This window comes from Hylobates moloch, unplaced genomic scaffold (assembly GCF_009828535.3).
Source record: "Hylobates moloch isolate HMO894 unplaced genomic scaffold, HMol_V3 SCAFFOLD_2, whole genome shotgun sequence".
NCBI lineage: Eukaryota > Metazoa > Chordata > Mammalia > Primates > Hylobatidae > Hylobates > Hylobates moloch.
Window position 1 is genome coordinate 15,249,661 of NW_026652277.1, and position 24,005 is coordinate 15,273,665.

At 41.8% G+C, this 24,005-nt stretch overlaps 1 protein-coding gene and 1 long non-coding RNA gene across 2 annotated transcripts in view; one reads left to right on the forward strand and one right to left on the reverse strand.

Moving 5' to 3' along the window:
• The window catches only part of ITGA8 (integrin subunit alpha 8), a 204,543-nt gene that overhangs the window by 32,655 nt on the left and 147,883 nt on the right, over positions 1-24,005 (reverse strand). The window contains exons 24-27 of the mRNA XM_032163020.2: positions 23,672-23,777; positions 20,361-20,519; positions 6,264-6,392; positions 2,000-2,113 (exon numbers count right to left, since the gene is read on the reverse strand). Coding sequence (XP_032018911.1) covers positions 2,000-2,113; positions 6,264-6,392; positions 20,361-20,519; positions 23,672-23,777 — 508 coding nt within the window. The remainder of the gene's footprint in view (positions 1-1,999; positions 2,114-6,263; positions 6,393-20,360; positions 20,520-23,671; positions 23,778-24,005) is intronic.
• Positions 10,211-24,005, forward strand: part of LOC131382060 (uncharacterized) — a 28,436-nt gene continuing 14,641 nt past the window's right edge. Inside the window, exons 1-2 of the long non-coding RNA XR_009211214.1 lie at positions 10,211-10,294; positions 19,653-19,753. This is a non-coding gene — a long non-coding RNA (uncharacterized LOC131382060). The remainder of the gene's footprint in view (positions 10,295-19,652; positions 19,754-24,005) is intronic.

Below are 24,005 nucleotides of genomic sequence, written 5' to 3' on the forward strand. Positions count from 1 at the left end.
AGGTCAGTGGTTCTAAATGGGATGATGTCTCCCGAGGACATTGGCAATATCTGGAGACAATTTTGGTTGTCCCTGGGGTAAGGGTGCTACCAGCACCTACTAGGTAGAGACCAGGGATGCTGCTAAATATCCTATAATGCCCAGGGTGGCTCCCAACAACACAGCATGATCTGGTCCAAAATGTTAATAGTGCAGAGATTGAGAAAGTCTGCCTTAGGGGAAAGGAAAGAAAGGAAGGAAAGTAAGAAAATAAAGTGAGAAAAGGAAGAAGGAAGGAAGATGAAAAGAACAAGAAGGAAGGAAAGACATAGAAAGAAAGAAAGGAGACACAGAAAGAAAGAAATGAGAAAAAAGAAAAGAGAAAGGAAGGAAGGGAAGAAAGGGAGAGAAGGAAAGAGAAGGGAAATGAAAGGAAGGGAAGGGAAAGGAAGAAAGGAAGATGGCTTCATAATGACCTTTAAAACAGAACTTTGATTTCCCTCGTTTTTATTTTAAAAACAAAAATAAGATTGACGAGACTACAGAAGCATATTAAATCATAGAAAGCATAAAAATCTAGAGATAAAAAATTCTATATTTATAACTAGACTCAAAGGGATTTGACCCTTTGATTTTCCATGGCACAATAAACCAAATGAGTTTGTTTAGTAGTTAAAATGTGAGCAAGAATGGGCAGATGTGGTAACAGTTAATTTAGGATTAAAAAAGAAATCCTCCCCAAAACAATAAGGTTGTAACACAGCAGTATCATTTAAATAGCGCTTTCCAAAATGAAACTCTCATTTTCTTAGCATAAAAGAGATTTTAAACTTTTAAAATGCACACAGTCGGCCAGGAGCAATGGCTCACGCCTGTAATCCCAGCACTTTGGGAGACTGAAGCAGGTGGATCACTTGAGGTCAGGAGTTCGAGACCAGCCTGGACAATGTGGCAAAACCCCATCTCTACTAAAAATACAAAAATTAGCCGGGCATGGTGGCCCACGCCTGTAGTCCCAGCTACTTGGGAGGCTGAGGCAGGAGAATTGCTTGAACCCAGAAGGCAGAGGTTGCAGTGAGCCAAGATCGCACCACCGCACTCCAGCCTGGATAACAGAGCAAGACTCCATCTCAGAAAAACAACAAAAAAAGTGCACAAATCAATGGAATGATCCCTGGCTATTGTGGGATGCACAGCCAACCACAGGAGTGGTGCGTAATCTGTAAATCACACTTATGTACCTGGAGCTTGACTGAGGTGCTATCCTTGTTGGAGCCCATGCTGCAGGACCACCTGACAAGAGGAACCTTCTAGAACAATCTCCCCTTTCCCTTCTAAATTGATTTCTATTTTAACTTCTCTGGACATATATGTCTTGAATTATGTTCTCATACTCATCATGCTGCCACTGACTAATAGTTATTGTGCCCAACACTGGGTATGTAACAGTGGACTAAGTACATTTTCTGAATCTACTCTCAAGCTCTTAGGGACTCAGGATATTTAAACTGTCTTCGCCTGCTGGGAAAGATGACCAGTTCATCTTGCTCAACTCCTCCACATAAATTTTATTTGAAATAATTTTTAAAATGGAAACTTTTACATTGAAAAACGTAAAAAAATTTTTTTTAAGTTTAAAATTCAAGTTTTAATTTTTTTTTTTTTTTTTGAGGCAGCATCTCATTCTGTCACCCAGGCTGGGGTGCAGTGGCACAATCTTGGCTCACTGCAACCTCTGCCTCCTGGGTTCAAGGGATTCTCATGCTTCAGCCTCCCAAGTAGCTGGGACCACTGGTTTTCACCACCAAGACCAGCTAATTTTTGTATTTTTAGTAGAGATGGGTTTTTACCATGTGGGCCAGGCTTGTCTCGAACTCCTGGCCTCAAGTGATGGACTGTCCATCTGCCTCGGACTCCCAAAGTGTTAAATTAGTAATCTCTATGAAAAGACTTCCCACTGAGCTTTTGCGAAGCGGCTCCCAGTGAGTGGTGTGTATGTGCTTCTGTGATTGTTTATTACCTGGAGGAAGGTATGGGCCCATAATCGTGACCTGACTTTCAGGACTGCGCTTTCTCCTCCTTCAAGTCGTCCCACTGCGCAGGAGATCTGTAAACACTCGATATTTGTACAGTTCTGCAAACAGCAGTGGGAACATGTCAGTCTTTAAATTATGGTAGAGACTGAACACTGAAGTTAGCTTATTTACATTTTATTTCCTCAGAAGTCATCACCTTATCATAAATTATTAATTTAAATAAAGAACAATATATTGCAACAACCAAGAAAACACGGTTAAGTGGCAAGGATGAATGGAACACAAAATACAACATAAAATTTAAGCTGTTTTCAAATGACTTTAAGACCATCTTTCTGCAGCAGCAATTTAATTGTTCTGTTTCATTTTCTCAGAACTGGGGAAGGCATTGCTTATAGATGTTCACAATACCTGATGCTGGGTTCAGCAAGTCTGGAAGGGGTTGCAGAGGAAGACTCCTGAGCCCATATTATCTCAAAGACCTACAGTTACTGACCCATTGACGTACATTTGTTCTATAACGTTCTTCTGTCTAAATTATTTCCTGGTTATAAAGGAGGCTTTTCTGTGACTTTCATTCATTAGGCTATTTTTTAATCAGTTTCTAGAATTGCCCAGCATATAATGAATAACCTTTAATATATGAAATGTATTTTCCTCAAAAGGATTCATTATAATGACATTCTATCTATCAAATCAGATTTTCTTTCTTTTTTCTTTTCTTTTCTTTTTTTTTCTTTTTTTGAGACAGAGTTTTGCTCTTGTTGCCCAGGCTGGAGTGCAATGGTGTGATCTCAGCTCACTGCAACCTCTGCTTTCTGGGTTCAAGTTATTCTCTTGCCTCAGCCTCCTGAGTAGCTGGGATTATAGGCACCCGCCACCATGCCTGGCTAATTTTTGTATTTTTAGTAGAGGTGGGGTTTCATCATGTTGGCCAGGCTGGTCTTGAACTCCTGACCTCAGGTGATCCACCCGCCTCGGCCTCCCAAGGTGTTGAGATTACAGGCATGAGCCACCATGCCTGGTCTCGAATCAGATTTTCTAATCAGATTCCAGCATGGAAATAAATGAACACATCATGATCCATTTTCTGTGTGCCATGCACAGAATGATACTTCTCTAATTGTACTCCCTCATGGGTTTAAATTTATCTTGTGGCCCATGTGTATTCATTTTTCATAGCTTAAGCACTCAACATTGGCCTGTGAGTACTCAATAAAAATCAATGTATTGGATATTATGTGAAGTAGTTGACTGAGACATTTCACTTTAATGAAATTGATATAACACAGAATAATCCAAGGAACATATTACGACGAGAACCTTTTTCGAGGACATTTTTCAAGATCCTCAGAATTCTCTGCAAAGGGGTTAGCAATATATTGTCTGATAAATTGCGATGAGATTCATTTCCTACAGGATGCTTCCAAAGGCAGGTGGGTGGACTGTCCTTGGGCTACTAGAGTTGGGTGCTGAGGTGCTGATGTTGTTTGGCTGTGTCCCCACCCAAATCTCATCTTGAATTGTAGCTTCTATGACTCCCACATGTTGTGGGAGGGACCTGGTGGGGGATAACTGGATCATGGGGACGGTTTCCCACATACTGTTCTCATGGTAGTGAATAAGTCTCATGAGATCTGATGGTTTTATAAGGGGTTTCTTCTTTCACTTGGCTCTTATTCTCTGCTTACCTGCCACTATGTAAGATGTGCCTTCTGCCTTCTACCATGATTGTGAGGACTCCCCAGCCACGTGGAACTGTCAGCCCATTAAGCCTCTTTTTCTTTATAAATAACCCAGTCTCGGGTATGTCTTTATCAGCAGCGTGAAAATGGACTAATACAGGTGCCCACAGCAGGAACAGGAATTCTGAAAACTCTGTGGTTTGTGGCCATTTCAAGGACTCTCATGTTGACCTGTGCTCCACGGCTGACATGCTGTGTACCACTAACCCTGCCTTTCAGAGAGAAAAGGGGTGTCAAGGTCAGGAGTTGTAGACTCCCTGCAGATGGGGATCCCAGTTAGCCAGCTCTGCTAGAGGATTCTGGAGAAGACAATGCTTGGAATGAGCCACGAAGGTATGAATGGGAGGTCACCTAGTGGAATGGGAGACCTGGCCCACGATTCTGTTGTACTAGACCAGGGCATGCTCGAGGAAGGGAAGGGCAGGGTATATGAAGGTGAAATGGACAGATGGAAGTAGGATAGCAACAAGAGAAAGTCTGTATGAAGAATCTTCCTATGCATGCTAAGGAGTTTAAATTTTATTCAGAAGGCACTGGGGAGCCTGGATGCTTTTATATCCAGGGGATATTGATCAGGTTTGCATTTTAGAGGGATGAGTAATAGGAAAGAGAAGAGCGAGGGAAGAGTGGGGGGCAGGAGGGTGATAGGGGCCCGTTGCAAGAGCCTCCGGTGAGTGATGCTGAGGCCCTGAACTGAGGCAGTGGAAATGGAGAGAGGAAGATAAATTTTGGAGAAGTTTAGAAAATAGAATAGAGACATGATGACTACACAGAGGTTGCATGAGAATGCTCTTTGGAGAAGAATGGGGTGGATGGGTGCTGGTAACACTGAGACTGGGGATTCTAGAGAGGAGATACATTTGAGAAGTCATGGAGACAAGGGTTTTGGGTATGTGAGAATGGGGGTGGCTCTGAGACACCGAGATCATGCCTTTAAGGCTTGAATTCAGTAAGGGAGGGCTGAGATAACAGGAGGCACTTAGGAAGGACTGGAAATATGATCATGCAAAAAATTAAATGGATGGGAGAGAAGAGGAGGGGGCTGGGATGGAATCCTGGGGCACAGGGGCATTGAAAGGATGGGCAGAGAGAAATCTTAGATGAGAATTTCTAAGAAGAGACCATCCAAATGGCAGAAAGAGAACCAGGAGGGGATGTTTTGGGGGGAATTTCAGAAATGTGATAGTTTCAAGAAGTGGCCAATAGTATCAAATGCTGGAGAGGCATTAAGAAAGGCAAGGTGGCTGGAAGCTGGGCAATGAAAGGGAAGACAGGAAAGTTTGAAGAGGAGGAGATGGAGGTGATAGCTACAGAAACAGCAAGGGCCCACTACGAGAAAGGGAAGGGTATTCTCAGGCAGAGGAGAAATTATTTTTCAGTGTTGTAGATACAAATTTTTCCTATGCAAATTGGAAATTATGATACCAACACAGGATGTTGGCATTTTGCACTTTCAAATTCCTCATCAGAAATGTGATTCAGTAAGTTGTTTTTAACTAAACAAAAAACGTAGGAGGTCCTATTTCGCTTTTGATTTTAGAATAAACTTCGCATAATCACTTTCTATCCAGAGTTGTTTTGACTCCAGGACATAGGGAGGCATAGGATTTGCAATTTTTGAACCAGTAAGAGAGAAAGAGACTAATATATGTGTTAACTAAACCAGATACGGAAATCAAGAACTGCCTTGGCCTTCATCTGAGAGTTTCTGTGATATTCGGAAGTTTAAAATTGTCTTACATCAACATTTAAAGAGAAACAATAGAAGGAAAAAAATGGACCCTGCAACAGAAATACATAAAATTTTCAAAAAAAAATTTAGTTATTGATCTCTACTGTCTCAGTGTACTCATGAGACATACCCTGAAGCTCAGGCTTGAGCTGCCACGACCCCACTGCTAAGACGCAGCAGGGGTTTGGGCCCATGAAACCTGAACACAGCATTCTTTTTTTAAAAAGTAGAGGCTGGGTCTCGTTATGTTACCCAGGTTGGTCCCAAACTCTTGGCCTCAAGGGATCCCTCCCACCTCAGCCTCCCAAAGTGCTGGAATTACAGGTGTGAGCCACCATACCCAGCCCTGAACACACCATTCTTGCCTCTTCCAGATAAGCAGAAGACTCTGAGATTCTGGGACAGGTACAAAACTCCAAGGGTCCACGCTCACTTCAAACTACCGCAGCCCAGCATCTATGCATGGACTAACAACTGGAAGTGTATGTTCCTGAAATGGATTGAAGGTCACAGTTGATGTTTTTACCATTATTTTCCAAAGTGGCCTCCATGGCAGCTTTAGAAAAGTGAAAAGGTTGTATTGCAAGTGCTCCTTAATTCTTACAGAAAAGTTGCTTTTCATTCTCGAGATAAATACTGCCAAACAACGTTAGGAATATCTGAGCACTGAAGGAGACTAAGAACAATCCTTGAAGTTAAAACCATCTGTATTTGGGAGTTCTACCCAAGCCACTCATTTCCCTCAGTTCTATGCACACTGGGATAACTCACCAGTATTTTTGCCGGGCTCTGTCTGTGGAATTCGACCACAGGCACATCCCTCTTCCTGACAAGATGAGGAATAGTAGAGTTTCGCAAAAAGGCGCTGAGCTCAGGGGTGTCTTCTGGGGAGGCAGCAGGCTGCAAAAAGAAAGTGGGAGATACCACATACAAACGCATGAACAGTTGCTACCTTTTCATTAGCCTTGAACTCTAGGAAATTTTTTTTTTCCTCAGTGGAATATGATTCACATGAGGATCCAGACGTGATTACCAGTAGTGTGTTTGACAGTGACGTGACCTGCACGCACAAGGAACAAGCTTTTGCACTCTTCAATGACAGGAATTCATGAAGCATGGGGAATGCATTCCTGGGAAGTTTATCTTGCAAGGAGAAGATTTGAAGCAGAAGTCATTTCCCCATAAGGATAGAAAACAGGCAAGTGACATTTCAGACATGAGCCATCCTTCTCTCATTACTTTCCTCTCATTGTAGAGCGGGGCCGGTTAAACTGAGGAACGTTCTGTATGGGGAGATGAATCCTGAGGTGAAAGAAAAGTGAGGTGCCAACCTTATTTGGGGAAAAAGCCTGATGTGGTCAAACACCCAACATCCACATGGCTGAACCCCACGTTCCTGCGCTCCTTTAGGAGAAAACTCTGCCCTGATGAAAACAACTTTTCGAAAGCCTGCTACATGCTTACTGTGCTGCGGTGGCGTCTGTTTTTAGCCCCGAGTTTGTTTTGCAAATGTCCTAGAACTTACTATTTTATCTCAGGTTCCATGCTGGGTCCATCTGCTGGCTGGATAAATATTTTGAGAATTCCAATAAATCACGCAGAATATCGCATTAACATTCTTTATTTTAGACCCACTGAATACAAAGACCTAATTTTCTGCTCCCCACTCCCACCCTTGGGAATTATGATTTCTTTTACACAGTTTGTCTTTGTAGTCACAGGAGCAATAATAGTATGCCCGTCTCTATGGAATGAATAAAAGAAATTTCTACATTGCAGATGTAGGCTGCATCCCAAAAGATGAAATGAGAGTGCTGAGTACGTCATGAAAACCTGGAAAAACCTACTAGACAAACAAAAGGATGGAGTCCAGACTCCCTAGCATGGCATACACAGGTCCTCACCTGCTGGCCTTGGCCGGTTTCTCCAGCCTCTTCTCTGACCTAGAACCCTAGGTCCCTCACTTCAGCATGCTAACCTGCTCTTCACTCCCAATGGCCCCAGGCACACTCGCCAAGCCTCTGTTTGATGGTCTGCATGCTTGGTCTGGGGCCCATCTGTGCCTATCCAGCTGTACGTCAACTGCCTGCTAGCTGGTCTGCATTGCCAGATGCGAAAATGCAAAACACAAAGCAGAGAGTCACTTACAGCCTCCCAGGAAACAGGGAGACGAAGATAATCTGGAGAGGAAAGCTAAGGCAGGGAGATCAGATGTAGGAGGTAATCTAGGAAAGTGTGGCTTTTACAGGAGCCCAAGGAAAAGAAAGTTGCCAAAATAAGAGAGTGACAAAGAATGCCAAATCCTGCAGAGGAGTAAAAAAGGGTGAAGACCTTTATGCATTGAACTTGGCAATTTTGTCATGTTCATGACATGGATGGAGCTGGAAGCCATTATCCTCAGCAAACCAACACAAGAACAGAAAAACCAAACACTGCATGTTCTCACTTATAAGTGGGAGTTGAACAGTGAGAACACATGGACACAGGGAGGGGTACATCACACACTGGGCCCTGTCAGGGTAGGAGGGTGGAGGGAGGGAAAACATGAGGAAAAATAGCTAATGCATGTTGGGCTTAATACCTAGGTAATGGGTTGACAGGTGCAGCAAACCACCATGGCACATGTTTACCTATGTAATAAACGTGCACATCCTTCACAGGTACCCCGAAACTTAAATTTAAAAAGATATTATGGGCCAGGCTTACTCCTGTAATCCCACCACTTTGGGAGGCCGAGTCAGGAGGATCTTGGCTTGAGGCCAGGTGTTTGAGACCAGACTGGGCAACATAGTGATACCTCATTGCTAATTAAAAAAAAAATAGTCAATGTGGTGGTACAAGCCTGTAGTCCCAGATACTTGGGAGGCTGAGGCAGGAGGATCATCTAAGCCCAGGAGTTCAAGGCTGCAGTGAGCTACAATCATGCTACTGAATTCTCAGCCTGGGCAACAGAGTGAGGCCCTGCTTCTAAAAATATAAAAAGAAAAAAAGAACAAAATTACAGATGTCCTTTTATGAGGAGAGATTGGTGGAGGTGGAAATTTAACTGCAGTAGCTCAAGAGTGAAAGGATTTTAACAAATGGATGATTATTTAAAAAGATATGAAATTAAATCCTCCCGTTGTTCTTATATTAAATTCCCTATGGCTCAGAGACAAGATGAGCCTTGTCCCCCAAATAAGGCATGAAAACAAAATATTGATGTTTGTAGCAACACTATTTATAATAGAGAAGAAAAACCGTAGCTTAACACTTTGTAGGCATATACAGGTTACTGATTAAATAAGTTATGATCTATTTATACAGAAGACTACTGGACAGGTTTTAAAAATGATGACATGAGGCTCCATTGGAATTTAGAAAGATACAAGATATTAGTAAGGGGAAAAGACAGCTTTACAACAGCATATGTAGTAAGATTGTATTTTTAATAAAAATGGATGTATCTGACACTGTAGATCTATAAATAGAAATAATCTGGAAGGGCAGTCCTCAAAGTGTTAGAGTAGTGGAGATCCGATGATATTAAGGAAGTTTTGCTTATTTCTTTTTAGGTATGATAATTTGTAGATTTTAAAAGGGTCTCCTTATTTATTTTTCATTTTTATACACAGGGTCTCACTCTGTTGGTCAGGCTGGAGCACAGTGGGTACAATCGAAGGTCATTACAGCAGGGTGATCCTCCTGCTTTAGCCTCCCAAATAGCTAGGACTACAGACACATCCCACCGCACCTGGTGAATTTCATTTTTGTAAAGACAGCGTCTTGCTATGTTGCCAAGGCTGGTCCTGAACTCCTGGGCTCAAGTGATCCTCCTGCCTCAGCCTCCCAAAACATTGAGATTACAGGCGTGCGCCATTGTGCCTGGCCAAGTTTCCTTTTCCGTTGGCTATATATATATATATATATATATATATATATAAAATAGTAAAATGTTTATGGATGTCGTGGAAAAATAAGTTAATGCATAAATAAATGGAAAAAATAACAGTAAAGAGGTGGTAACACTATTAGATATTTAAAATGCTCTTCTTTATGTTTTTCCATATTGCTTGGTATATTCTTATGATGAGCATTTAGCATTCTTAACATAAAAATTATGAACAATGTACAAAAATGTAAAATTGTAAAAAAAGTAAATGAGAAATGAAAAAGTAGGGATAGCAAGCACAGCTCGGCTATAAATGAAAGGGGAAAGAGGTCCCTTCTTGGAAGAGAATACAGAGTCAAATTACTGCACTTACTGTTTGTTTTGAAGATGGGAGAAATTAAACAAGGTTTATAGAACCCAAGGAATGTCCAAGGAGAGAGGAAGAGGTTGAAGATACGGGAAACGGGGATACTTGATGTAGCAAAGTTAATTCACGGAGCTGGAGGAATAATCCTCCTTTCTCTGGAAGTGTTAGAAAGAAATTGAGGATGGAAGAGAGATGATTAGGGGTATGTGGAAGGGTGAGGTGGTGTATTAGTCCATTCACACACCGCTATAAAGAACTGTCCAAGACTGGGTAATTTATAAAGGAAAGAGGTTTAATTGACTCACAGTTCTGCCTGGCTAGGGAGGCCTCAGGAAACTTACAATTATGGCAGAAGGTGAAGGGAAAGCAAGGTACCTTCTTCACAAGGTGGCAGGAGGGAGAATGAACAGAGGAGGAACTACCAGACACTTATAAAAACATCAAATCTCGTGAGAACTCACTCGCTGTCACGAGAACAGCATGGCGGAAACCACCCCCGTCATTCAATTGCTTCCACCTGGTCCCTCCCTTGACACATGCGGATTATGGGGATTATAATTCAAGGTGAGATTTGTGTGGGGGCACAAAGCCTAACCCTATCAGGTGGGGAGGGGTTTGGGATGGGGAAATGGATCATTCCTAATAGTAATGATAGAGCTATTGCGTAGGAAGGACAGAGAGAGTGGTGAAGGTTTAGACAAGGCAACGAGGAGGATGGGGAGGAGTGATCATCACAATGGCAGATGCCCCTGCGAAGCTGGCGGCTCCGTGAACGTGCGCCGACATCAATCTGTCATGGCGCCATCAGGCTATGGGGTAGAGAAACCAGGCTGTGGGACTGTGCATTACTGAGATTTTCAGGGCTGGGGCTTGGAAGGATATTAGAAACAGGAGGTTATGGGGGCTTGTAAAAGCGTGTTTCAAGTAACTCATCATGGAGTCCAGGCTTGGCAGGAAAGAAGGTGTGGCCAGAGGAAGTCCTGAGAGTGGGATGGGGTAACTGTGTCAGAGAAAGCATTTACACCAGGGAAGAAAAATTTTCTTAAAGAGAACAAGTGAGACCATCATAAAAATAGGAGACTGAATTGGAGGAGAAAGGAAAGTTGAGTCGAATGTTTTGGAGGCAGGGTAGCTTGAGGTGTTGTTGAAGACCAGTGGCAGAAACCCTGGGACGTGGAGTGCATGGATGGGAGGGGAGGCCTTGGATAGCCCAGCCCTGTAGGCGCTGGGACATCCCAGAACCATGGCAGAGCCTGGCACAATGAGGAGGAGGGGAAGCCCCACAGTTGATCGAGGATGCTGTTATGGTTTGTATATTTGTCCTCCCAAATCTCATGTCAAGTTTTAATTCCCAATGTGAGAGGTGAGGCCTGATGGGAGATGCTGGGGTCACGGGGGTGGATCCCTCATTAATGGCATGGGACATCTGGTTGGTGCTAAGTGAGCTTCCGCTCTGAGTTCATACGAGATCTAGTTGTTTAAAAGTGTGTGGCACTTCCTGCCCACCCACCCTCTCTCTCTTGCTTCTGCTTTCGCCATGTGAAGTGCCCGCTCCCCACTCTGTCTTCTGCCATGAGTAAAAGCTCCTTCAGGCCTCCCAGAAGCCAAGCAGGTGCCAGCTCCATGCTTCCTGTACAGCCTGCAGAACCGTGAGCCAATTAAACCTCTTTTCTTTATAAATTACCCAGTGTTAGGTATTTCTAGCCAGGCAAGAATGGCCTAATACAGATGGCCAATGATCGAGGATCTGATAGAACGGTTTTGATGGCATAAGATAAAAAGTGAGCTTAGACAGAAAATTAAGAATTGTGGAAATCGCTAGCTAAAATTCTCTCATATGTTTTCTGTCATATACCATGTGGTTGAACATGTAGATTTTGCTTTGAGATGAATCACGTGAATTTTTTTTATAGGTTATTGACAATTATGTTACAGAGGTTAACTCTGTGGTTAACCAAACTACAGAGAAGAGGCACTATAAAAAACGAGGGACTGACTCTTTATTTCCAAGCTATAGCCTATTATTATTATTATTAGCGGTAAGCAGTAATAGTAGTGGTAGTGCTAAAACAGTAGCCCAAACAGCCAGGTGCGGTGGCTCACGCCGGTAATCCCAGCACTTTGGGAGGCCAAGGCAGGCAGATCACTTGAGGCCAGGAGTTCGAGACCAGCTTGGCCAACATGGCAAAACCCCATTTCTAACAAAAATACAAAAATTAGCCGGGCTGGTGGTGGTGCACACCTGTAATCCCAGCTACTCAGGATGCTGAGGCAGGAGAGGTGCTTGAACCTGGGAGGCAGAGGCTGCCATGAGCCGAGATAGTGCCACTGCACTCCAGCAGCCTGGGTGACTGAGGCTGTCTCCAAAACAAAAACAAAAACAAAAACGAAAACCAATACTCCAAAGAAAACTCTTTAACTTCCGGTGTGGTTTCATCAGATGTATCTTGTGTACAAATAAAGAACATGTCCTATTGGGGTAGATTGTCATTCACAAACATTTTAAGTGGTCTCTCAATAAAACACAGGGCTTACTTTGAGCTACAGAATGACAGTGTCACGTGGCAGGGGTTGATGGAACACATCTCTTTCTTTTGTGACACTGTTTTACAAATAGAGGAATGCCACTCTTAAACACCATAGTCAAAAGGTCTCCAAATAGCTTGCAAACCAGCTTTCTGAAATGACATTCCAGAAATTATTTAAAAACAGAACAAAACAAAAAGGAAGAAGCTACCCAAGAAATCTAAACAACAATTAAAGCCCATTTTCTACATGAACATTTGGAGCCTCTTTCACAATTGACAATGAACCTACAGGCCATGGTTTTCCATTGAGGGTGGAGGATGCTGGCCTCTTAGCATCCATGATAGGCAGACAGTTCCCAGGGCAATTTGTTAAGTGCTAGGAGAACCTGGTGGTCACCACTAAAGTGTCTTCTGCAGAACAAATGAAAATGACTTCTTTCTGCAATAAGGAAATAGTTGTTGGTAAACATGTTTGTTTCTACAGCTGCTACTCAGAATTTAGCCCAACAGGAATTTTCTATTTTCATCATTCTTTACCAAACTCTTCACTGTGTCATAGGTTTAAATTTATGGATTAAAGGGATACTGTGCAGCCAGAATGTGCAATACAGTCGGAAATGCGGCATTTGAAAAAAGGAGTTGAGTGAAATTAGATGAAGGGCCCTGTGAACCTAAACAGGAGCAATGCACACTATCTTTTTCTTGTTTGTAATTTGTTTTTGGATTTCAGGTATTCCTAGCACACAAGAAACAACAGACAACTCTCATGTACTTTGCCTTTAATTAAACCGAAGTGGAGACAAGCCCCGGGGGGCAGTCCACCATGTAATTTTCTTGAAGACATGAATGTTGAGGATTTGTAGGGAAAGAAAACCCCCACTTTTTGAACCTCCTGAAAAGTTCATGCAAAGCATAACCAAAAGAATCAACTCACTCCACTGGTGATGTTGACGCTTTCTTAGTATTTGAACATGGTGTTTTTACATTCCAAAATATATGTGCAAACCTGAAGACGATCTCAAAGAGAAGGTAAAAATCTCAGGCTGCACAATTCTTTTTGATGGTCGAGAATTGGATCTTCAGGCACTCTTAAAAAGGCAAATACAATTCTTCTATCACAGGTAGCATTCCCATAAGAAAGAGAAAGCATACCTAGGACAGACTGACCAGGTCCAGAGGCAAGCCATCGATGTCACTAGCACGTCACAATTGGAGAGGAAGTAAATTAAAATTGACTACTGTCTTCCTGATCAGACCTTCTAAAATAATAAACAGCTAAGTTGTTTTTTTTTTCTTTTTTTTTCTGGGAGGAGAGTTTATAGAAGACAGCTGAGTATTGAAGAGGCAAGTAACAGCCATCAAATAATGCTTTAGCTAGGACATAAATTACGGTTCCTGTGGTCAAGGCTGTCAAAATGATTCCACAAAGAAATCAGGAGTTAAAGATATACTAAATAATCTTCTTCCTTTTGTGTCCTGATTTTTTTTTTTTTTTTTTTTTTTTGAGACAGAGTCTTGCTCTGTTACTCAGACTGGAGTGTAGTGATGTGATCTCGGGTCACTGCAACCTCCGCCTCCCGGGTTTAAGCAATTCTCCTGCCTCAGCCTCCTGAGTAGCTGGGACTGCAGGCATCCACCACCATGCCCAGCTAATTTTTGTACTTTTAGTAGAGATGGGGTTTTGCCATGGTTGCCAGGCTGGTCTTGAACTCCTGACTTCAAGTGATCCTCCTGCCTCAGCCTCCCAAAGTGCTGGGATTACAGGCATGAGCCACTGTGCCTGCCATATGTCTTGATTTTTAAGGGGTGTGTATGTGTGTGTGCGCGCGCATGCGTGCACGTGAGTGAGAGACAGAGGGAAAGAGAACCAGGAACTGTTGTGCCAGGAAGTAACAAGAGCACCTGCATTCTGAATTAAGGAAAACCAGCACACGAAGGCAGTTAGGAAGAAGAAAGTACCCTTAAGGGTAAGACAAAACTGTGCAAATTTGCCAAGCCACTGTCTGCGGGCCCACTCATGCTAAAACATAACTCTAAAACTCTCATCTCTAATGGACGGTGTCTGTGTCTCCGCTTTCCATGTTTGTACTATCTGGTTGTAATTTGGACTTCCCATGAGACTGGTCTGTTTCAGGAGACATTCTCGGCGGCAGCCTCCAGCTTTCCATGGCTCTCACAGCAGCGTTTACAAACAGCATGGGCTTTCTCTCGTGTTAAGCTCTTCTTAGTCTATTAAGTCTTTCAGGTCACTTTTATCTCAGGATAGTTTTCCTGAACTTGGGCCCAAAATGGTGTTCCATAATCTTAACATAGGTTATATGTGGGCATCTTATCGGTCTTCCTCTCCTAGGTATGGTCTCACATCTAAGACTTTTCCCTCTGCATCTCACACTTCGCTGTCTATTACAAAATCTTGCCAATTAAAGAAAAATCCTAGGCCAGGCATGGTGGCTCACGCCTGTAATCCCAGCACTTTGGGAGGTTGAGGTGGGTGAATTGCCTGAGCTCAGGAGTTTGAGACCAGCCTTGGCAACATGGTGAAACCCCATCTCTCCAAAAAAAAAAAATACAAAAATCAGCAAGGCGGGGTGGTACATGCCTGTAGTCCCAGCTACTTGGGAGACTGAAATGGGAGGATTGCTTGAGCCTGGGAGACAGAGGTTGTTGCAGTGAGCAGAGATAGTGCCACTGCACTCCAGCCCATGCAACAGAGTGAGACCCTGTCTTAAAAAAAAAAAAAAGAGGCCGGGTGCAGTGGCTCCCTCCTGTAATCCCAGCACTCTGGGAGGCTGAAGAGGGCAGATCACCTGAGGTCAAGAGTTCGAGACCAGCCTGGCCAACATGGTGAAAACCCATCTCTACTAAAAATACAAAAACTAGCCGGGTGTGGTGGCAGGTGCCAATCCCAGCTACTCAGGAGGTTGAGGCAGGAGAATCACTTGAATCCAGGGGGCAGAGGTTGCAGTGAGCTGAGATTTCACCACTGAACTCCAGACTGACTGAGTGAGACCCCATCTCAAGAAAAAGAAAAATCCTTTACTCATGAAACTTTTGGCTCCTCAACAGGTTTCACTTTTTCAACCTTATCTTATCCTATCCTATCCTATCTTATCTTATCTCATCTTATCTCATCTTATCTTATCTTATCTTATCTCATCACAGTCTGTGTGCAGGACTCTCCAAACCCTAGGATAAAGCCCATCAACTAAGAAAATTGATAGTTTGAACTAATTATTGTACTGGCTTTAGATTAGTTGAGAAATACTTTACTCAACTCTAAAATTTTATTCCAAGAAGGATCTGGAAAAAAATTAGCTCTAATGGATTACTTTGGATGCTGCAGACAGTTGAACATTTCAAAACATTGTAGATGGTACAATGCGAGTAAGGTGCCATATTAAAATCCTCTGTCTCTGACCTAGACCCTGAAGCCTGGAGGGAGACCCTTCCCGGGCATCTGCTTATGCCCCTAAATGTACAGAAAACACAAATGAACCTGATTAAGCAGAAGCTATCACCGGAGAAGTAGAAACTCAAAGGCAGAGACATTTTCACTGGGAGGCAAAAGAGGAAGCGGGAAGGGATGTCCTCAAGGCACTTCTGTGCCCCTACGCTGACCTCAGTTGGGCCCTGGACAACTCACAGGGGAAACACCAGTTGTGCAGCTCACCCAACCTTTCCTGATCTCCTCCAGCCCCCAGCCCTGTTGCCTACCCTTGATTCCACCTTCCCTCATGCCCTAAGGTTTGAAAGTGTCGACAAACCAAGCTGAGTGAATCCCATAAACCCTGACATGAGGCAAATATTTATTTATTTGTTTGTTTAGAGGCAGGATGTCATGCTGTTGCCCAAGCTGGAGTACGGTAGTGTGATCATAGCTCACTGCAGCCTCCAACTTCTGGGTTCAAGTAATTCTCCTTTCTCAGCCTCCCGAGCAGCTGGGACTCCAGGGACTACAGGCATGTGTCATCATGCCTGGCTAATTTATTTTTATTTTTTTGTAGAAATGGGGTCTTGCTGTGTTGTCCAGGCTGCTGTCGAACTCCTGGCCTCAAGTGATCCTCCCACTTCAGCCTCCCCAAGAGTTGGGATCATAGGCACAAGCCGTGCGCCTGGTCCAAGACAAATATTCAGAATAAGAAATCACTGACTTCTAGAAGAATTTGTGTGTGGCTGCCCCTGCCCCACCCCAATTTAGTTGCTAATGCTCTGTGTTTGGGCAACAAGTGAGATGGTTGTGGGTGAGAACTTTTCACTGCTGTTTTTTAAAGCAGCCACAGGTTACAGGATGATCCCAGTGGTAGCTTACAAAAGCAGTCAATGTCTCCTCCTGAAACTTTGGGGACATTAGGGTAACTTGCTGAGATAACCAAACTGTAACCAGTTTCTACTGTGATTAAAAAAAAAAAAACCTGAACCTTGTTTAGGTCTTATCAGACGCTGAGACTTATGTGAGAAGACTTTCAGAGTTATGTTGTATTTGGAGTGCATATCCAGGTTATAGACCAGTTGTATTTCAGAAGGTTTTAGGCTAGATGTTTGGCATTCAGAATGCATTTCTCTTTAGAAATGATGTTTTAAATGGTGTTTCAGTTCTCAAGCCAGTCCACAAAAACCCAACTTAATCCTCAATAGGGCTTTGATGCCGTCAGAGTATGTATTTGTAAGAAAAATAACAATGTCCAGGACTGCTGCCATATGAGTAATTTAAAAAATAGAAGAAAATCCATTTGTTAAGTACCTTACATTCAGCACATTACATTAGGTGGAAATCGATTTAATTGAGAAAAATTAGGAAGTATGTGGGAACTTGTAGGGATTCTCAGGGCATATTTGGGAAGTTGTGAAGGCTTTAGAGTTAGTGGCAATGGATCCCTGGAGTGTGTGACCTCTAAAATGCTTCTTAGGAAGTCTGGCTTATTTTTCACAACTTTCCCTAGAGATCTGTGGGGGTCAGGGAGAGGTAACGAAGAAGAGAGCGTTTTTCCAGTGGGAAGTAGGCAACTTAAGAACACATAAGGAAGGGGGATGTTGACTACAAAGTGTATCTGAACACGAGGGAAAGGGATTTTGCTGAAAGGAAATCAATGGAATGATTAAAGAGGAAAACATAGGAAGGCAATGGCCAATCCCTCAGCTTTAGAAAGCTGGGGAGAGAGTGCCTCTCTTACAGGCCCACGGTGGCCTGGGACATTTTGGGGGCTAGTCCAGTGGGGACTGGAGCATCCTCAGAAAGGGAGAAGAACTTATAGACATGAACTACTCACAGATGCAGCTGTTTTATGAGACATTTACTACCTAGATCACTCTTCTTATAAAGAAACTGTAGAACCAAATAATCAGGAATTGAACCTTAGTTCACTTCCCTGGTAAGTAAGATTGGATACTGGAATTGAATTCTTGCCTTGACAAATGTTATATCTGCTGCCTCCCTGTTCCTTTTAGTAAGCCCATCCTCTGTCTGCTTCTTACTAAAAATAAAACTAACTATATAATTTTTTTTAAAGAGATGAAGTCTTGCAATGTTGCCCAGGCTGACCTCAAACTCCTGGCCTTACGTGATCCTCCCACCTCAGCCTTCTGAGTAGCTACAAACATCACTGTGCCTGGCTATGGCACAGTTTTGTTTTTTTAACAGCAGTTCATTTTCATGCTAATTTGAATTTAAAATGGTTATTAAAATTAAAAATTTCTCAGATTTATTCTATTGAAGATAACAATGGGTAAGAGATTGTTTTTCACTAAAGTCCAAGTCATATCAAGAACAGATGATGTTTGCATTCTCTAGGAAAAATTAAATTGCCAAGTAAGTTAATAGCAACTTCACCAAAAAATTATTTAGCATCATAAGAGGAGAATAATTTCCAGTACCCTCAATTATTTATAGCCACTAATATGAACTCTCTTGATTATCTGTTTTTTAAAGTCTATTAATAAAAACTCCTTTAGACTCTCTGGAGCATTTATTAAGTACAGGTGACAGTACTTTGAGAACCTGAAAGTAATAACATTTCAACTTCTCTATGAATTTAGAATTTCAAAAATTCACAAATTACTATGATTAGTTATTTAAGGGAGATACTACTTTATATTGTGTTTAAATCTTATATTCAATTTCCACAGATTGAAAGTTTTAGGAAAATGAACATAATTGAATTGCATTTTAAAAAGTATTAGCCTCAGACAGAATTTTTCTTCAAGCGCATACATTAAAGAATAAGTGGGGGCGGGGCACAGTGGCTCACGCCTGTAATCCCAGCACTTTGGGAGGCCGAGGTGGGCAGATCACCTGAGGTCAGGAGTTCGAGACCAGCCTGGCTAACATGGTGAAACCGCGTTTCTACTCAAAATACAAAAAATTAGTCAGATGTGATGGTACACGCCTGTAATCCCAGCTACTTGGGAGGCTGAGGTAGAATTGCTTGAACACAGGAAGCGAAGGTTGCAGTGAGCCGAGTTGGCGCCATTGCACTCCAGCTTGGGCAACAAGAGGGAAACTCCATCTCAGAAAAAAAAAAAAAAAAAAGAGTAAGTGGGGAGTAGGGAACGCCAGGTGCTTAGTATATACTATGGCTTGGTTTGCAAGAATCTGTCAACATTTAAGACAAGTCATCTATTAGTACTATCCCAGTCACAGTATGCCACAAAAAAACAAATAACTCACAACCAACATGGTGTGGTGTACATTAAACCAGTTACATAATATATACAAACATATATAAATAGTGTCAGATATAAACTAAACATTACACTCAAAAAGAGTTAGAGGTCTCTGCAGAATCATGTGCTCAAAGAATCTATGACTGAAAGTACATGTTAAATGCAGTGCAGGATATGTAAAAGTGTTAATTATTTAAATGTTATACATTTGCATTTGCAGATGTTATTTTACAATAAGCTACTGTCCTTAAAGAATCTAAAATCATCTCAATGAAGAGCAAAGAGGAAATAAGAAAAAAAAATCCAGGAAGGAAGTGTTTTAAAGAATCTTGTGTAATACAAGTGGCCTTATGTATTACTTTCACATAAAGAAGGAGGCTGTTGTCTCATAAGTTCTTTACTAATGAACCCCCTTTAGTCTTCCCTTTGAATAGAAGGCATGTTGGGTTGAAAAAGAATGCCTTTCAGAATGAGCAATGACCCAGTGTCGCCGGCTGAGGTAAGGGTGGACCTGCTGTGTCCTGGCTGGTGGTGTTGGTATTCCATAAAGCCTGTGCTGTGCCATTTTTAATAGAGACACTGTGTCCTGGTAGCTACTAGGAGAACGTTCGTTCTTACATGACGTTGTCTCCTAAGGACAATATCTGACTACAAGATATTGTAGTCTTTTGTTTTTCTTTATACAAATGTGGCATTTTCAAGGCCTTATTCTAATTAATTTCTTTCTTTCACAGAAAAACACGAAAGCCAAATTTGGATGTTAATCTGGATGGGATCAGCTCCTTGCGCCTTGTTAATGAAAGTTGGGCCCACAGACCGGCATCAGGTACAGGAGGTGGGTGCTTGCAGAGAGGCAGAATCTCAGGTCCAACCCCAGCCCCGCATTTTAACAGACAGCCACGTGATTCAGAGGAAGTTTGAAAAGCACTGCTCTAGGCTTTAAGCTTCAATTAAAGAACAGGGTCCAGAACATTCCATTCTGGGAGTTCTCATGGCCCTTGGCAAATTATCACAGTTCACCACTTGCTATGGGCTGCAGCTGGAAGAGCCTCTTTTGGCAAAGACCCTTACGAAATTTGGCAATAGACCAAAAAGACTTTAAAAATAGCATTTTATACTAATTCTCCCAGACATGACATGTCTATTTATGATTTTGGTTTGGGTGTGCTGCTAATTGAGCCAAAAATAAAAGGTGCCTATTAAAATGGGTGAAATAAATGACAAGTCACCATGAGCAATAAAATGAAAAGAAATTTAAATTTGTTAGAAGGGATATTTTAAGTTAGGCTTGATTTTTAACTATAAAATGAAAAGGTCTGATCAATGATCATTGAAGCAACTTAAAACAATTTCACTCTTCTTTTTTAAACAAGCCCAGTTTGTATTTTTTTCATACCATAAAAATAAAATCAACAAAGCCACTGATTAGACCAGACTCCTACCTTTATATCCTGTGGATTGATATTAGGATGTGTTTGGCACTGCAGAGGTCCCAGAGTTTGAATATGGAAAATATAGAGAAGAAATTCATCCCGGGCAGAGAAAGGCCAGCCCACCTCCAGGATGGTGTCACTGATGGTACTTGGTCCAATATTGTGCAGCTGTAAACAAGTGACATGTTATCTAATGGCACAGCAGAAAGCAGAGAGATGAAATCAAACTCCAAATACTCTATACCCATTTTAAAAAGCATGTATTGTTGGTTTTAAGTCAGCTGGACTATGACTGTGGAAAACAAGAAAATTCAGAGTTGATATGGCAGGAAGCACTCTGAAAGTATCATGGGCTGGTTTTTAGAGAAAACTCTTCAATCTGTGAAGCTCTAAGAGTGGATTTCCTCAGTTGAAGATCATACTACCCTTGTCTGATAACTATGATGCTGGCTTTAAATTTATGTTAATTTAATCATAGCGCTAGAAATTTTAATTTTGATTTTATGCCTTCAGAACTTAGTGACTCTCTCTTTACATTGAAATCTGCCTCTGCTTTCTTGACTACTGTCAATTGCAACCATATGTGATGCACTCTCTTTCACCCTCTGGAAGAATGTCCATCCATCAAGCACCAAGGCGGGCCCATGATCACCACAGTTCATTTCGAGTGCGTGTTTCAAAGCTGAGCTCCTTCTGTTTCCATCAGCAAATCTCGAGGCAAGAAAGGCCACATCTCATAAAGAGATGAACATTTTTTAACACGTGAATCCTATACATGGAGGACACAAAATTGTTTGCCCAAAACACTGAGTGCATTTACATTTATTCCAGTGTTTTAAAAATTTAAAGTCAGCAGGGATTTTCTTCTGTCTTTTTCTTTTTTTCTCAGTTCTGAAAATTACAGTGATCTATGAAACAATGGATAATTGCTTTTGCTTATTAGATGGCCTATTTAATTCACCTTATCAAAGAAGCTTGGCAACCATTGATGTAGTATATTTTGAGTCACGAGATTAGCAATGTACAGAATATTTGATGATTGCTTTTTGCACTACCAGTAACTACCCTAAACTTTCGTGATCCACATTTATGCTAAGATTTGAAGCAAGACTGCCCTGAGAATGATTGGGTCTGAATATATTTTCAAACTTTAAAGTTTCACCATTCTTGAGCAGAAACCAGCACACACAGCTTTATTAAATTATTTGACAGCTTTTTTTTTTTCTTTTTTCCAGTGAGTGGAATCAGAGTGGCCTTGGAGACTGTGTTATCCTTTTGCTATCAAAAGAGCTTAAGGCAAAGCTTTGATCCAGCTTTGGACAAAACTCCTGAATCTGAGCCACAGGTTGGGTGGGTGATGGAGGGTTTCATGCTGATGCTGCCCAGGAGTTGAGGCATCTTCCCTACGTTTGTAAACAGTTCATCACTTTTGAAAAGGCTTTACTGTTAATCTTAGAGGATGTTATTCATGTCCCTTGTAGCTCGAGATGAAAGTCATAGTCAGAATTACTAGATTAGAGGCATGAGTTACGTAGGAAAGGAACAGAAGGCATTAATCGAGAAGGAACCTCAAACAGAACGCCTTGGAACATGGTTTTACCAAAATTCCATGCCTGGTCCCTTGAAAATGAATAGGAATAACTACTCTTTACTGCTAGCATTGACTTTATTTAAAAAAAAAAACAACAAAAAAAAAAACCAGAGCAAAACCAAACAAAATCCTGAATAACTACTAAACTAACCCTTTGCTATATGTTGGTTTCTTTTTGGAAAATTATTTATGTTTATTTATTTTTTTTATTTTTAGAGATTGGGCCTTGCTATGTTGGCCAGGCTGGTCTTGAGCTTCTGGCCTCAGGTGCTTCTCCTACCTCAGCCTCCCAAAGTGCTGGGATTACAGGCTTGAGCCACTGTGCCCAGCCATATATGTTGGCTTCTAACTGAAAAAAGTTTAAATGTTTCAGGTGATGGGTCAACAGATCCTCTCCCTGTTCACAACTTAATGCCTGAAATGGGAAAAGAACATCAGCTTCTTTTTATGCATCACTGGTTCACTTCTGGAAAATATTTTACTAATCAACGAACTATTTAAAGTCTCAGAATAAGATATTCATTTCCAGTTTGGGTTCTTTGGATGAAAAGTAAAATTATTTTTATCTACGTACCATCTACCCATCTCATATATTATATGTGCTTTTTATTTTATTTTATTTTATTTTATTTTATTTTATTTTATTTTATTTTATTTTATTTTAGAGACAGTCTCACTCTGTCGCCAGGCTGGAGTGCAGTGGCACGATCTCGACTCACTGCAACCTCTGCCTCCTGGGTTCAAGTGATTCTCCTCCCTCAGCCTCTCGAGTAGCTGGGACTACAGGCTCATGCCACCATGCCCAGCTAATTTTTGTATTTTTAGTAGAGATGGGGTTTGGCCATGTTGGCCAGGATGATCTTGATCTCTTGACCTCGTGATCTGCCTGCCTTGGCCTCCCAAAGTGCTGGGATTACAAATGTGAGCCACCACACCCGGGCGCTTTTATATGTGTATATATATTTTTAGCACAATAGTGAATAGTTCTTATCATTTTCTGTCTGGTACCTTCTAGTTGCTGACCTTCAGTTTAAAAGATGGGTGGGTTTTAAAGATATCTGAAATATAGGAAAAAATGAAGTAATGTCTAGGAAGCTAGCCATTTTTATGTCTAGGTTGTCCAAATATTTTAAAACACGGAAATAATTAAAAACAACAATGACAACAACAACAGTAACAAGATACAGTGTTTTCACCATGTAATGGCTCTCATACTAAGGAACAAGTGATTATATCCAGGATTATTCAACAGAACACTCCACTACACCCCACTGTGATATGATAGCACAACAGCACGAACCTAGGCAGAATATGCAGCTCAGAACTTGGGTTGATGTCTTTTAAAATGCAATCTACTGTAGTTCTAGCACTGTGAGGGGCTCAGGTGGGTGGATTGGTTGAGCTCAGGAGTTCGAGACTGGCCTGGGCAACATGGCGAAACCCTGTCTCTAGAAAAAAATACAAAAATTAGCCAGGTGTGGTGGTGTGCACCTGTAGTCCCAGCTACTCAGGAAGCTGAGATGGGAGGATTGCTTGAGCCCAGAAGGAGGAGGTTGCAGTGAGCTGTGATTGCACAACTGCACTCCAGCCTGGGAGACACAGTGAGACCCTGTCTCAAAAAAAAAAAAACAAAAAAAACCAAAACAAACAAACAAAAAAAACATAGAATTTATTTGCACAGAGCGTAAGAATAAACCCCTAACACAACTTTAACATAGACAATGGCTACCTCATAAATATGTTCCACCAATGGTCCAACCTCCTCCTCTTTGTGGGGCTCCTCTTCTGGTTCCCAGTTATGAATGGGCAGAACAATCTGCAGAGGGTGTGACACTCTGAAACATGAAATGCCCTGTTAATTGTTGGCAATGGCCCAGGTAAAGAATGTTTTACTAGTGGAAAGTACACTAACAGAAGCAGAAGAAAGTGACTTTCAATTTATTTGAGTAGATATTCCCTACAGGGAAAAATATTGAAAGTGATGTCCAGTAGAATGACTGCAGTGATGGTGAAGGATCTGAAACTGCTATTGTAGGCTCTCCAGCCCAGAGGGCAACTATTTT